General features: G+C 42.3%; 1 protein-coding gene across 23 annotated transcripts in view; it reads right to left on the reverse strand.

The window, feature by feature from the left end:
- Positions 1-3,521: 3,521 nt before the first annotated feature.
- The window catches only part of LOC127001642 (acyl-coenzyme A thioesterase 1-like), a 111,853-nt gene continuing 100,007 nt past the window's right edge, over positions 3,522-15,367 (reverse strand). For 14 of the 23 annotated variants that reach the window (XM_050866580.1, XM_050866579.1, XM_050866576.1 and 11 more), the window contains 4 exons: positions 11,698-11,900; positions 8,400-8,588; positions 8,097-8,291; positions 3,523-4,120 (listed from right to left, as the gene is read on the reverse strand). In XM_050866580.1, the coding sequence (XP_050722537.1) occupies positions 3,920-4,120; positions 8,097-8,291; positions 8,400-8,588; positions 11,698-11,900 (788 nt within the window). In that variant the 3' untranslated portion in view covers positions 3,523-3,919. Of the gene's footprint in view, positions 4,121-4,161; positions 6,820-8,096; positions 8,292-8,399; positions 8,589-11,697; positions 11,901-15,367 lie in introns of those variants that run through there. The other 9 variants (XM_050866577.1, XM_050866573.1, XM_050866567.1 and 6 more) reach the window with 3 other exon arrangements.

Below are 15,367 nucleotides of genomic sequence, written 5' to 3' on the forward strand. Positions count from 1 at the left end.
TCATTTTCATTCAATCAATCAATTGATAAGGGCATGTGTCTGGGGGGCCATGCCACCTCACCCATTGCATGATGCAAAACCTGGGCCCATTCCCAGCCTAAGTACCTCATGGCAGGAATCGATCTACTTGCTCAAGCTACAAACTTTGTGGGCATTCCCTCGGCCTACTCCACTTGGGACTGCTTCTTACAAAAAACTGGTTAACAAAGTTGACTTCTGAGTAGTGTGCCACATGCCAGACTTGGCATGCATATGCGTGTGGCTGTGCAGTGGCTGCATCCTCCTGGGTGTTGAGGTCCAGCGGCTGTGTCTGGCTTGGGGCCTGCTTGAGGGAGTGGGGAAGGGGTAGGTGGGGAAAGGAGGCAGGGGGCAGCCTAGTGGCCACAGGGGGTCTGTGGACTACCACATGCATCTGGTGCAACAATGGGGCCAGCAGCAGGTAAAGCCATGCACCGTACAGACGCTGGATATCAGCATTATAAGCACCTTTGTCCATATTAGCAAGACTTTTCAGTTCCATCTTGTTGCCACACCTGCATTGCGTACGGGGAGCGTCCGGGAAAAAACGATGTTGCCATATCTTCGGTAAATTTGTATGAATCACTGATTTTTATGTTATGAAGTGTTGACAACATGTACATTCATTTTAGACATTCAGCCTCATTCTAACCCCCACCCCCTCCGGCCCCCAGCAGCCTCCTCTGAAATTTACAAGCGCTATTCTGGCGTTAATTTTTGTTCCACAACATTAATTTTATTATGGCTAAGGCACTTCATAAAATGCTGTTTCCACATTGTTAGATTTTTTATTTTGGCTTTTGTTTTGTTTTTATAATTTTTTTTAGATTTTTTCCCCACTTTTTTTCACCAAGAAAATATTGATATAAAATGACAGGTCACATATAAAAAAAGAAAAGAAAAAAAAAAGTGATGTACAGAGGAAAACTGGCTTCAAAATAGATTTTGGAAGGGGAATAACTTTCATTTTGAGATACGGGCCTTTAAAGTTTATTGATCAATCTCGCACTTGTTATAACACATTGATGCCTTCCCGGTTGGTATTCTTTACTGAATTGCAGTTTTATCTTTGGTTTGAAGGACTTCGTTTGTCTGATGGTGTCCTTTTCTTTGAAATCGAGCCGAAATGCGAAAATTATCTCATGTATATGTCAGCTCTGCTGCCTCCAAGGCCATTGCAGATGCTAGTTTCCCACAAGATACCATATAAATATTTTTTAGGCTATTTTCTAAACTGAAACATGACAATGTATGCACCTGTGTATGAATATATCTTTTTATTTATTCATCTTTATTTTTTATCATTTTTTCGTCCAGCCTTCAGTGCCGGTAGACTTTCTCGAGGGGCCTGAATGGTAGTCATTCCTGGCCTGTCATGGCGCAGGCAAATGTTTTAGTGAAATAAGTGATGAGCGGAGGAGGGTGGGGGGTGGGAATTCAGCCATAACTCTTGTCAGTTTTCCTTATTTCTTCATGATATTTTGCCACAAGGTAGCCGAGGGGTGTACAAAGACGTGTGATTTTCTCAATTTTTCCAATATTTTTGAAATATTAATGGCGGACGCTTCCCTTAACCCTGTCAGTGCTAAATCCTTGCCGTGACACCTGATTGGTTTTGAATCTCCCGCTCACAACATTGTAACTTTATTCCAATTGGTCCATGTCATATAGCTGGCTGTCTTCTTCTTAGGGCAGGGAAGAATATGAGATTATGATGAAAGACAAAAGTGAGGGTGTGGAGGAACTAATAAATGGGAGTGATAACCTAGCCATGATGGGGGACTTCAACGGCAAAGAGGAATGGACATCAGAGGGAGGTGAGAGGTCATGGGGAACTACGTTGTTGAAGATGGCAATGGATAACACTGATACAATGGATCAAGGAAAACACAAAATTTCGAGGGAGTGACAAACCATCAAGGTTGGATCTAACATTTACATTCTAGGAAGAAGTGATCAAGTGGTTATTGAGTTTACAATGAAAGATAGAAGAGAAGCCCACAGAATTTGGAGATACAATATTATTATAGAACGGCAAATTTTGCGCAAATGAGAAAGTACTTTGAAGAAGTGGACTGGAGTAATTTCAACAGAGTGTAATGGCTTTGTGGTAAAGAATGGGGGTTATAACAGGCGTGCTGTAAGAGTGGGAAGAGGATGGTCAACGAGAATCAGCTGAGTGAGAAGAAAATTAATTTTCAAGTCTGTTAGGTAAGGAAGGATATATAAAAAAAAGTGTCTTTGGTCAAAGCAACTTTTCAGTAAGTGAACATAAATAAAATGGGGTAAATATACAAAAAAATAGTACCTATTTATAAACATAACTTTTGTGTAAGTACGAATATATAAATACATATAAAGAAGTTTTTTCATGTGTAGGAAGAATAAACTATATAGTAGTCCCTGCAAAATGTGGATAGTGTGCATGTGACTCGTCCATCATACACACACACTTGCTTACACTAGCTTTAGCATCACCATGTCATGCAAAAGCCTACTCTGATTACAGAGGAGGTTGTTACCATTATGACTTAGCTGAGTAGAAGAGCTTAGTAGTAACAGTTGTTGTAATATGCAATATGTGAGTTATTGAAAAATACATTTTTTCAAAGAATACAGGGGTAAATGCTTGAAGCAGATGATGACTTAGGAGCTAAATGAAATACACATAAGACCATGGAATTTTTTGTACACATTGAAAACAACCAAACAATATCAGACATTAAAAAAAAAGAAGAAAAAAAAAGTATCAGGAAAGGCTTGATGAAAGATAGCCACAGCATAGATTGGATAGTGTTTGAAACACAGTACAGTCACCTCTTGATTAATGCAAGGGTTACATTCCTGGAGATGTCGCATTATTTAAACATAATTTGCCCATAGGAAACTATGGTAATAGGGGGGGGGTTATGTTCCTGGACACTGGGAAAGTCTGCTTCTTTTCTCTCATTTTGTTTAAATTTGTTCCTCACCTGCGTCGGCCACCGTCCCTCCCTGCCCTGCGCTCCTGTCACCGGCTGCTCCCCTTACCTCCGCCACCCCACCTCGCTTGCCTCCCTGCTCTTCCTTTGACTGCCCATACTATTGGTGACAAGGATGACTCCTATGAGTAGGAGTTTTCTAAAGAAAGAACTGCTGCACTGCACTTGCGAGTCGCTGACACAACAAAGCCATGTCCCCGCACTCACCATCACCACGCTGTTGATGCGCTGCCAGTCGCCGGTGTCGTCCGCCGGGTCCCCGCCCCACTCTCCCTCCTCCCTTCTCACCCTGTCCTTCCACCTCCTGTGAGGAGGTGGAAGGATGGGGTGGGGAAGGAGAGGGGAGGGCGGGGCGGGGGTTTGGTGGACGGTGGTGGCGTCTTTGCTGTGTCAGCGACTCGCAAGTGTGGTGCAGCAACTCTTTCTTTGCAAAACTCCAACTTGGGGGAGTTGTCCTTGTCACCAAAAGCATGGGTGGTTGGGCGGAGGTGAGGGGAGCGACCGGTGGCAGGGGCGCAGGGCGGGGAGGGGCGGCGGCCGGCAAATTTGAGTAGAGTGGGAGCGTGCGCCTTTGCTGTTTTCGTGACCCACCCATGCACCAATAATGTTTCAACGATGATGTCACGCTCAATGACGTCATCAATGAAACTCGTGTAAAATCAAACATAACGTGTTAGTTAAACGTATCTCCTTAAATATCAACTTTGTTAAATAAAAAATGGGTTATTTAAACTCGTGTTAATCGAGAGGTGACTGTATAAACATCAGTTGAGATGAAGCGTGTATAATATCTTTATAATATCTTTATTTGTGAGAACTCGAAATAACTCGTCCATGGCATCAGCTGTGCATGATAAAGTATCTCATCAGCGGCACTTAGCAGTTTAAAAGTATAAGGCTGACAAGTTACATTATGAAAGTCAGAGCTTTCCTTTATGGATCTGAAGATGCTTCATAAAGAATCCCAAAGTAGCCTCCCATGCATGTACTTGAGCTTCTATATGAGGCCTCAATTGGCCTCCCCATAGAAGATTCCCTCCCACATATTTGTGGTAGGAGGCCCGGGAGAAAGGAGAGAATGGTGGCTCAATGAGATGACCAGCTTGGGGATACTTGTGAACCTGAACAAAGAAATAAGTGACTTTAAAAAACTTAACCAGAAATATGCCCACAAAAGATGATGTAGATGTTAATCCATTCATATCTCAAGGACTGAGTTGGCTTGTGTGTCCTTTTTATACATTACTATGAATTCATTCACATTTTTAAGTAAAACTGTGACTACCCATTTGAATTTCATCTACTATCTTGCTCCATGTAAGCATGTCAAATCATTCTAAAAAGAGACCGCAGACCTCTGCCAAGAGCAACAGTCTCATAGCGTCTTCTGCTTACCAAAAACCTCGTGGTCTGGGCCAGACCACGGTTGCCAGATTATCGCACTCAGAGCCGCGTATTTACCGGTTTCTGGCTCATAACTTGCCAAGAAACACCTTTAATTAACCATTTAAACGATAACCATATATGAAGGCAGTTATTTGGGTGATGAAAGCAGTTTTATGGTCGGAAATCGGCAAACATAAGATGCAGAGCACGACAATCTGGCAACGTTGGGCCAGAACAACCCCCAGCTCCTTTGGGTACCCACTTGAAGCACTCATGATCTGGGCCAGAATACCTCCCAAGCATTGCCAATACCCACAGGAAGCACTCGTGGTTTACTCTCAAAGCACAGGAGGATTTTTACATAAGCCATCGATTCATTTAGATTTTATCATTAATTTAATTCTCAATCTTTCTGTCAGTTAATATCAGACCTTTCCCAACATAGCTTCATTCTTGGCCCATGCTAGTCCTTTCCACAGAGTTTTAAGAAATTAGGCCGTTACTTTTTGTGCAATCCTGCTTCTACTCTTCTTCAGAATGTTCTTGTGTCCCCTTAGGTTTCCCGGTCCTCTTTCTGACTGCACAATCGAGTCTCTCCTGTATTACTCTTCCATATTATTTACCAACTTATATAGTTATCAAGTTCCCTTTAAAGTTGGTATTCATTCCCCTTAACCTGTAAAGCGTCAGAGACGTAAGAGATACGTCGGCTTCTCTCAGACACTCGGGCATCGGAGACCATCCTTTTTCTGATAAATTACGTCCTCAAAACGTCTCCATATACTGCTGTCATACATTACACCCATCGTATATGCTGCCTCCTTGACCCTGCTAACATGAATATCGTCTTATTTTCCTTTTATTAGTTTTCAATATTGTAGCGGCTTCAGGCTACATCATTTTTGTGGTAGTTGCCTTATGGCGCTTCGACCCCGCTAATATGAACATGGTCTAATTTCCATTATTTACTCTCCCCATTTCTAGTGTTTTTTGGTGTGTGTTGTGTTGTGGTTGTGAATCCTTGTATGATATAAATTATGATATGCCTTTCATTTTGTCATATGGAAAACAAATACATAGTATTAAAAAAATATTCGCACTCACGGAGTCAAAAAGTTCTCATGCAAACAAAGTCTGTCTTACAGTAGTTACTTCTCCCAATTTTGTGATCCTCTTTTCGGTCAATCGTTCTCTTTTCTTTTACTTCAAATTCCACAACCACATGGTCGCTCTTTGCTATTGGACAATCTACTTTAAGATTTTCTATTACTTCTGGCTCCTTGCTAAATACCAGGTCTAGTCTTGATGCCTCGCCTTCTTTCCCGAATCTAGTATGTTCCTTAATCCATTGAGTCAGTACATTGCCAGTTGCAGGAGTCTTCCTCCCCACGACTCTTCTGTTCCCTGCGTCAGCCAATCCTCCCATTCTACCTCCTTGTAATTAAAATCACCCATTATAATTATTCTCTCACACCCTCAACATTCTATCCAGGCAACTCACCGTGTCTTGTATCATTTGCTCTTATTCTCGGACTTTACATGCATTGGTTCTTGGTGGAACATACCCTACTACATACTGTCTCCTTCTTCCTTCAGCACCCACAATTTTAACTTTCAGTACCAAGCCTTCACCCTCAATCACCTCCTCCACCCTAATGTGTGTGTTTACCTATTTGTATTAACTTATTTATAGTTTACCAGGCCTGAGCTAAGTTCTTATAGTCCTGTCTCCATATCTACATTTATTCAGACTTCACTGTTCTTACGATGATATAAGCCAACATTAGAACCTTGGAGGAATAATTAATACTTCCTCCAAGATGGGAACCCGACACCCGCGTGGGGTTGCCAAGTTTCATGAGTGGGCGCTTACCAAATCCATGAATATGCATAGCCAAACTGAGCGATTTATTACCAAATTTCCTGTGTGTGTGTGTATTTACCTAGTTGTATTTGTACTTACCTATTTGTAGTCTACTGGGCCCGAGCTAAACTCTAATAGTCCCATCTCCATATCTACATTCATCCAGCCTCTCCTTCATTCGTTGGACACTACTCGCCTCCACCACCTCTTCCTGCAAGCTGTTCCATGTGTTAACACTTCTATGTGGAAAACTATACATTTTTAACCTTTTCCCTGTGCGTGGTGTGGACGCAACTATCCCCTCAGGCGCAGTCAGGCAGCCCAATGGGGGGTCTCTTTTATCCTCTGTATCTCAAAAAATGTTCATCACAGCTAAAAACCAAAAACACCATTGGAAAGAGGAGATCCAGATCTATAGGAGTCGGTTCTGTATGCCTCTCTTGCGAACGTACCTGCACGTTCAGGGAGTGTTGAATGTTAACACTTACGTCGGTGCGTGCGGGATGATCAGCCATATTGAGAAAACTGCGGACATCTCTCCTTCAGATTCTTGCAAGGGAGTATTGCCAACTGCAATATTTACAACTATTTGGTCAAAGAATCAGTCAGGTGATAGGTGAAGCTATGCAAAAATGCCGCTATATTGGGTAAGAACATCCACAAGTTACTCGTTCGTAGATTTGCCGCACTGGGCTGATATGATTTTCCACCAAATTTAGTGAAGAACCCACTCAATTGGCAATCCTGTGCTGTGAGAATTAGTGTTGGAACACTTTCATACGCGGGAGATTTGAGTGCGGGTGGAGCTCGCAGCGAGCGTTTAGCACCACAAGCAAATACGCCTAACGCTTGCTGCGAGCATTAAGCAATGAAAGGGTTAAGTCACTCAAACAGGTTCCTTTAACCCTTAGATTACGGCGATCATCTATATAAGTGCACTACCACACGCCCCACCCGTACGGGGATCATATATACAATCATCACACTCTACGCTCCCTACATTTCAAATATACCGCCAGTTCTTGACTCAGAAGAATGGTGGAGGCATCTGGCATCCGTACATACTCTTATTCATCTCCAGCGTGCAGCCTACCGAAAGCCACAGATCATTTTCCACTTTTGTTCGGAATACATGTCATGTCTCGTGATGCGTCAAGCAGTTCCTCTGCTCCGGGCGGAGGTAGAGCACAGGCGAATCAAAGTGTCAGTGACTGTGATGACTGCTATGGTAGTGACATTGACAGAGGAGGGAGGGGCAAGTAGGTAGAGAGAGAGAGAGAGAGAGAGAGAGAGAGAGTGCTTCATGACAGCCCACGAAAAAATAATATTTTGGCTGTCATAACTTTTTATTATTATCAGGAGAAGTTTTATTACACCACCATATTATACTAGATGAATATACAATTATTACAAAGAAGAAAGACACCATTTCCACCTCTTTTAAATGCCCAAATCTTCCCCATGCACACCATCCAGAGAAATATATCACCACCCGTACTCTAAGGGTTAATAAGTTTCTTTCCATGTCCTCTAAGCCCCTGCGTTCTCGCAGTTGAGAAGAGATCATTTCTATCCATCACATCAAACTTGTTTACCAACTTATACAGCATGATCAGATCTCCTCTCTCCCTTCTTTGTTCCAGTGTCGTCAATTTCATCTTCAATCTGTCTTCATACGTGTGTGCATGCGTGTGTGTGTGTGTCAGTCTGCCTGTATGTCTGTCTATTTATAGTCATACACTAGGACATTCTGACAATATTCTGCATATGAGAGATTTAAGATTTTAGTGCTCTTAAAAATCTTTAATTCTTCCTCATATGAAAAAACTAGTGCTACAAACACTTACCTGATAGTTTTTACTGCCAGCTTTCTCCAGACGCTCGACGGCTATGTCTGCATACACTTCAGATTTCCAGTTCCTGTCATCACAAGAAACTAGGAAAAGGAAGTCTGCATTTGCCTTTTCAATAGGGATGATTGTTTCAGGGTAGTCCAGTGGGTTATTCACAGCTTCATAGCAGTCCATGACATCATTCTTGATCTGTTTTATATAAGGTGAAAATAGTTGTTTTCCATTACAAATGACAGAAAACACACCTATGAAGACATTTCCAAGCAAAGTTTAAGTAGTAACAATTCAAATACTTACCTTTACTCCTGAAAGGTCAAATTCTAATCCAGGTATTGCACCATTATGTAAGTTAAGCTTGGACTGCACGCTACTTATGCATCCATTAATGGAAACTGCAGCTGTGACTTCGGGGATGAACGTGGCCATGGACAAACCAAGGTCTGCCCCTTTACTCACACCAATAACACCCAGATTTGGTTTTACAATCTGGAAGAAAAGTACATGACTATTATTCACCGACTCACTTAGCAGTAAACCTGCTAGGTAAAGAGTTTTACTGTGTTATGAGAATGTCACAGACAATGTGTTTAGTGCACATGATGAATGGTGCATTTGCCACACAAACTTTAAAAGGTAGATCTTAGGAAAAGACTGAACTGCAAAGTATGTACACATATACTGCATTTGATTTGTTTTGTAACATGAATTCTCACTGGTCTTACCCATGATTTTATTGTTCACAATAAGCAAGTTTTCCTAACTATAGGAGCACTAGTACCAGCCAGACTGAGACTGATATTTCTTCATGGATTTCCCTGGCTTCAGCCACCCTAGTCTTACCTATATTATAATTACAGTAAACTTTTTATAACTCAACATGACAGGGGCTTTAGCCCTGCTGAGTTATTCAATATTCAGAGTTCTGCAAATGCAACCAAAACCCAAACCTATGTCATGTGTAAAAATTCAAGCTTTCAAAATTAAAACTTCAGCTTTTTCCCATTACTGTTTTAGATTCTCTTTAATTCTGAAAGTGTCACACTGATGAATGGTTTAATCACTAAAAAATTAAAATGTGATAAATAGAGCTCAGTTACCATAGGTTGGATACGAGTGCATCGGCAGATGACACATGTGAGACTGAGGAGTGGTAAGGAGAATGAGGAGTGGGGTGGGTACTTGGTCAAACAAGTGAAGGCACAACTTGGCGAGAGTAAATCACAAGATGCCCCTACAACTCCGCCTTGGGCTGAACGGCATCAGAACACAGGGGAGATGGGTATGGTAACCCCAACATTTCCAGTTTTCTTGCAAGTTAAACCCAGGGTGATGTGGGTTTGCAATACAAGAATCTACCTGAAGTAGATTCTTGTATGGGGGCCTGTGAGGGCAACTTCCAAGTGGTGAACGAACGGAGCACTCTTGCTGCTCGTTCGCAGGAAGCCGTTCAACAACCAAGGCGCAGCGAACAACCTGCTACACTCCTACTGCTCGTTTGTCTGTAGCCGTTCGAGGCCTCTGACGACCGAACCACCGAGGCTTCTCAACCCGCTATGGGAGGCCACTTGGTGGACGGCCAACGCCTTTATCTTCAGACAGCAGCTGAGCCCTGCCCTGAACACTTGGTTCTGCTCCAGCCAACTCTGCTTTTCACTCGGGTTACCTCGGAACTGTGGACTTGTTCTGGGCGCCCTTACTTCGCTCCTCTCCACTCTCTGACTCCCGTTACTGTCGTGACCCTGACACCCCTTCTCCTCCTGCTCCTCCCTCGTCTACCACGTCTACACCTCTTCAAGGACGAAGCTGTGCTGCCTTGTCACTGCTACTCCGAGGACGGGACGCCAGAAGAGGAAGAAGCCGTGCAAAGGATCATTGCTGAGTCTGGCGTGCTGAAGCCTTCATGTTGGAGACTTCAGTGTTTGTGAGGCTGTTGTGGGTTTCTTTACTTTATTTGAAGTAAATTGGAGTCTAACCATTTATCTTGTTTGTTATCCCCTTCCGAATGCAGCACCCAACTCTGGGATTTTTCAGTCACCGCTGAGTGGCCTAAGACTACTCAGTCCAGAAGACCACCTATCAACCTGGACTCTAGATTCTAGGATCAAAGATGATCTTCGGGGGGCAGCATGAGCCAATGCAAGATGGTGCAACTATAAACACTTGCCCACGTCACCATGGGCTGGGGCCGACCATCAGGCACTGTAAAGAAATATTTTAAATAACTACAAATATGTGCCCAAATAAACACCCTTTGAGAATATGACCAAAATTTAATAGTTTAACCTTTCTATTATTTTTGCATATTTCTATTTTTCCACAGTCCTGCCAGTGTCTGGTTTTGAATCTTTCTCTTTTCTAATTTGCCATTTATTAGCACTACAGTCCACGCAAAAGAAATTGTTGCACACTACAAATCCCAGCGCTCTAACGCAATGATTTTATTTTGGCTTATCAGCCTTATAGGTGGTAAAGGAATCCTCATCTGGCAACTCTCCACATCCTTGCAAGTGTCAAAATTTTTAACTCCCTGGGTGCCAAGCATTTTTTGCAAAAACCTTCCCCTGGTACCAAGCAAATTTGGATTTTTTTTTTTGTGGAAAAGTGTTCAGAATGCTTAGACAACACATAATTAATACATTTTATTATTCAACTCTTAAAATTTCCATGATTTCTAGACACCAGAATTTTCTGATATTTGGAGTGTTACATCCTGTAGACTTACTCGCCCCAGGGAGCTCGTCTATCAAACTTCGGCCTTTTGGCCTGAGAGGGTTCAAAAACCCTCCTTGCTTGGGCATAATGCGAGTGGTGAGGCATTGGCACCTCACTTTCCTCACCACTCGAGCTACCACTATCACTAAATATATAATCTTTATCAAGGTCACTATCAGACTCAAATCACTCGCATCACTATCCGTAAAGTCACTAGGGGCCTCATCAAGGGCATGAGCAAAGTTGGGCGTTCGCAAAATATGCTTTGCGCAGTAAGACATCCTCCCTGCACTGCAGTCAGGTTAGGAAAGAGACCCGTACCCTCGGGATCCGTAGAGGCTTGGTGGGGGGGGGTGAAGATCGGTGACTGGGAGGGGTAAAGGTATGAAAAGTGTCCTGACAAAGTATGAAAAGCTTCTCAGTCAAAATAAGACCACGGCGATTTTTTTAAATTGCTGCCGTAAATACACGGTGCTGGCACACAGCGTGCGCCTACCTGCTGCTGTAAATACACAGCGCTGGCACCCTGGGGGTTAAGTGCGATTGATTAATAACCGGCACCCAGCGAGGGTGTAATCAAGACATGGCATTTATCAGGACATATATATGAGACAGGACAACAGATAGACAAAATGAGTGATAGACAGGAAAATAATATATAAAAAGAACCTAGTAGCATGTGCGATAAAATTGATATATTCATGGAATGTTTACATTATTATTGGAAACTACAGGCACTGGACAGAAATTGCTGCAAATGTTTGGGAGAGGCCTATGCCCTGCCGTGGAATGATAATGAGGCTATGAGATTGCCTTGACTCTTGCAAACTTCAGGTTTGGGACCACTGCTTTATGTAAGGTAAGTAAAACACTTTAAAGTTACCTTCTCATGTTCCAGCAGAAACTGGACTGCCTCCTCAAAGTAAAAAATATTAAATTCTTCTAAACTCTTGGGTAAGTCCTCATATCCAAAGTAGCCCACAGCAAATGAGGCAATGCCACGAGATGCAAGCTGAGCTGAACGGTACTCCAACAAGCCTCCAGCAGTGCCAAACAGGTCAATGACACCAGGGAATGGACCATCACCTGAAATTTAAAAATGTGCATAAAAATAACTAATTCATTATTTTTCATCTCTAAGGTATAGTAAAAATAAACCATGGTAAAAACTTAAGTGAGTTTAATGTTTTAACATAAACAGCAATTGTATTCGTCAACCAAATGAACTTCAACAAGGAAAGCAACAATTTACTGGAGAGAAGTGTGCCTATTACCTTGAAATGGCCTCACTACTAATCAAGTCTTTTTCAGCTAAGAGCCCCACTACATCCATCTTCAGATTCCTGAGCTCTCTTGATGGATATGACAGTTGATGATTTTCTGAGGGGCTCATAATGTCTTGGTAACCTAACTGACTCCTGGTCACCCTCTCTTAGCCGTTTCGGTGAAACTTTTGCTGTTGCCTTGAAAGCTTTTGACAGTGGCACAGACCTTTGCTTTCCAAACTTCTTTCCTATGGATTCTATTCCTCTCTCTGTAATTTCATCTCCAGTTTCCTTTCTGGCTGATACATCTCTGCTTTGATAGATGGTCACTGTTCTTCCCCTAAACCTATCAACAGTGGTGTTCCACAGGACTCTGTCCGATCTCCCACTCTCTTTCTGTCGTTCACTGACGATCTTCTTTCCGAAACAGTTGTAATGTGTATATATTTTTTTTTACGATTCTAGCCCTGTTTACCTCGCCTTGTATGTACTTTGCCCATATCTTGTTACTTCCATGATTATTTTTATTATCATTGACATTTCCCGATGTATCGTTAGGCGGGCTCTGACTTGTATATATTTTTTTAATGCAACCATAACAGGCCCTCATTTAACTAGTACACATTGTGCGACTGTAACATGGGTAGGTACACTGCTTTTAAAGGTCGGGTGAGCCGTGAGGTCGCGACTCTTAGGAAACCGAGCGATGTAATGTGTATATTATAATGTACATGTGAATGTATGACTGTACGTGTGGCGACACCCGGTCGGTGTCGCACAACAGGATGTTTAACAACACGTCGTGCTTTTGGCCGTGGGAAGCTGTGATGAACTGACACTAGGATCAGCAAATGATGACTTTCATCAACAGTCATCAACCGGAACCCACACCCTTCCGGACAAACAACAAGCAAATAAAACGGGCGAATAACGCGGAGAAGCCGGGAGAGAAGACGGGTGATGGGCAGGCGAGCGGTGCTCCGCTGCCCCGCACCCTGAGGTGTGGCTGTCTCTGATTTCGTGCAACTCGCTTACGAAAACTGTAAACTTTTGTATAATACTGTTAATATACTTAAAAGTACATTCATATCTTTTTGTATCCATGTGAGAGAGAGAACTAAAGTGAACTAAAGTGAACTTATAACGGCTACTGCTCGGCCAACTAAAAGGCTATTGTGTTATCTCACCAACTACAATCAACTTGTGAAAGCAGGCAACGGTACACCAGACCTGACGTGAGATAGCAGTTCGCGCCTTAAACTTAAAAATAACACATAACATTCGCCACCTTAAAAATAACGTTTAAAAGTTGTTAACACAGTTAACACATTCTTACGCCAATGACTCTACTCTGCATTATTCAACATCTTTTGATAGAAAACCCTCCCAACAGGAACTACATTATTCCAGGATGGAGGCCACAGAATGCTTAACCTCAGACCTAATTATCATTTCCGACTGGGGCAAGAAGAACTTGGTGTCTTTCACTGCCTCAAAAACTCAATTTCTCCACCTATCAACTTGGCACAATCTTACAATCACCTTTCCCTTATTCTTCGACAACACTCAGCTGTCACTTTCTACAATAAACAACCTCGGTCTACCCCTAACTCAAAATCTCAATTGGAAACTTTGTATCTCCTCTCCCACTAAATCAGTTTCCTCAAGGTGGGACATTCTGTATCGTCGACACCAATTCTTTTCCCCCTCCCAGATGCTATCCAAATACAGGGGCCTTGTCTGCCCTTGTATGGAGTATGCATCTCATGTGGGTGGGCGCTCTACACACAGCTCTCTTGGATAGAGTAGAGTCTAAGGCTTTTCGTCTCAACAACTCCTCTTACTGACAGTCTCCTACCTCTTAAATTCTGCTGCCATGTTGCCTCTCTTTCTATCTTCTATCGATATTTTCATGCTGACTGCTCTTCTGAACTTGCTAACTCCATGCCTCCCCCCCTCAACTTTATACTTCAGCTCATCCCCATACTGTCCAAATCCCTTATGCAATAGTTAACCAGCATCTTCATTCTTTTATCCCATTCACTGGTTAACTCTGGAACAATCTTCATTCCTCTGTATTTCCTCCTGCCTATGACTTGACCTCTTTCAAGAGGAGAGTATCGAGACACCTCTCCTCCCGAAACTGATCTCTCTTTTGGCCACTCTTCTGACCTTTTTTTTTTTTAAAGAGGGAGTGTTAAGTAGACTTTTTTTTCTCATTATTACTTTTTTTTTGCCCTTGAGCTGCTTCCTTTACTGTAAAAAAAAAAAAAATAAATAAATAAATAAATAAATAAATGAGAAGAGGTCACTCAGGCTTGAACCCTATTTCAGGCCTGACAGGTGAACAACACAGTACCTATTATCTAATACAATTGTTCCCAACGAAATAAGTTTAGAGGGAAAGTCTGCAATTCTCAGGTAGAGTGCAAGGGTATAATGAAGCTCAGCTGTCACTCATCACAGCATACCTGATGTTTTGATTCATGTATATTGAGCAGTTTGACACATCACCATCAGGACTGACATAGGTCTAATGTCCCAACCTTCAGTCAGTGACAAGGTTCAGGGGGGTTCTAAGGTTGGATTGCATGGCTAACCCCAAGTGTATAGACCATGGTTGGACAGACAATTGGTTAATGGATGTGATGAGAAAGCATGGACTTGCATTTCAAATTGTCATGGCTGTTCTACCTGAAAGGAAAACAATCCACAATGCAAATAGACAATGGGTGTTGTAGTACAACACCTTCTGGATCCTTCTTGATCCAGTCATTCCCCTAGATCACTCACTAGTTATTTTTGTGTCTAGGCTAAAGGTCCCAAAAGTAGTCCCAAAATCTAAGCCAAGGAAGAAATTATTTACTTACTTTCACTCATCCAAAACTCTCCAACTATAAATTCGTGGAGGTAGTTATGGGCACAGTGCCACACACACTGCCATTATCATTTTCATTTTCCATAAACAAAAAGTAAGGAATCAGAATGGCCTTAACTTAAACAGTTCATAATCTTCAGCCATTACTATTCCACTGCAAGACAAAGACTTTTTCCACTGTTCTTCATCTCTATTATGTTAGTGTGGTCCATCCTGCTCCAGCAAATGTTCTTATTTCATCTCTATATCTGGTCCTCTGCCTGCCCTGATTTCTACAATTTCTGAGTTGTAACTGTGTTGCTTTTGTTGTCCATCTGTTATTAATTCTATGCATGATACGACCTGCCTAAGTTCACTTCTTGTTCTCGATAGTCAATTAAATACCTTCAACCTTTGTCTACCTACTTCCT

Source organism: Eriocheir sinensis, chromosome 21 (genome assembly GCF_024679095.1).
Source record: "Eriocheir sinensis breed Jianghai 21 chromosome 21, ASM2467909v1, whole genome shotgun sequence".
NCBI lineage: Eukaryota > Metazoa > Arthropoda > Malacostraca > Decapoda > Varunidae > Eriocheir > Eriocheir sinensis.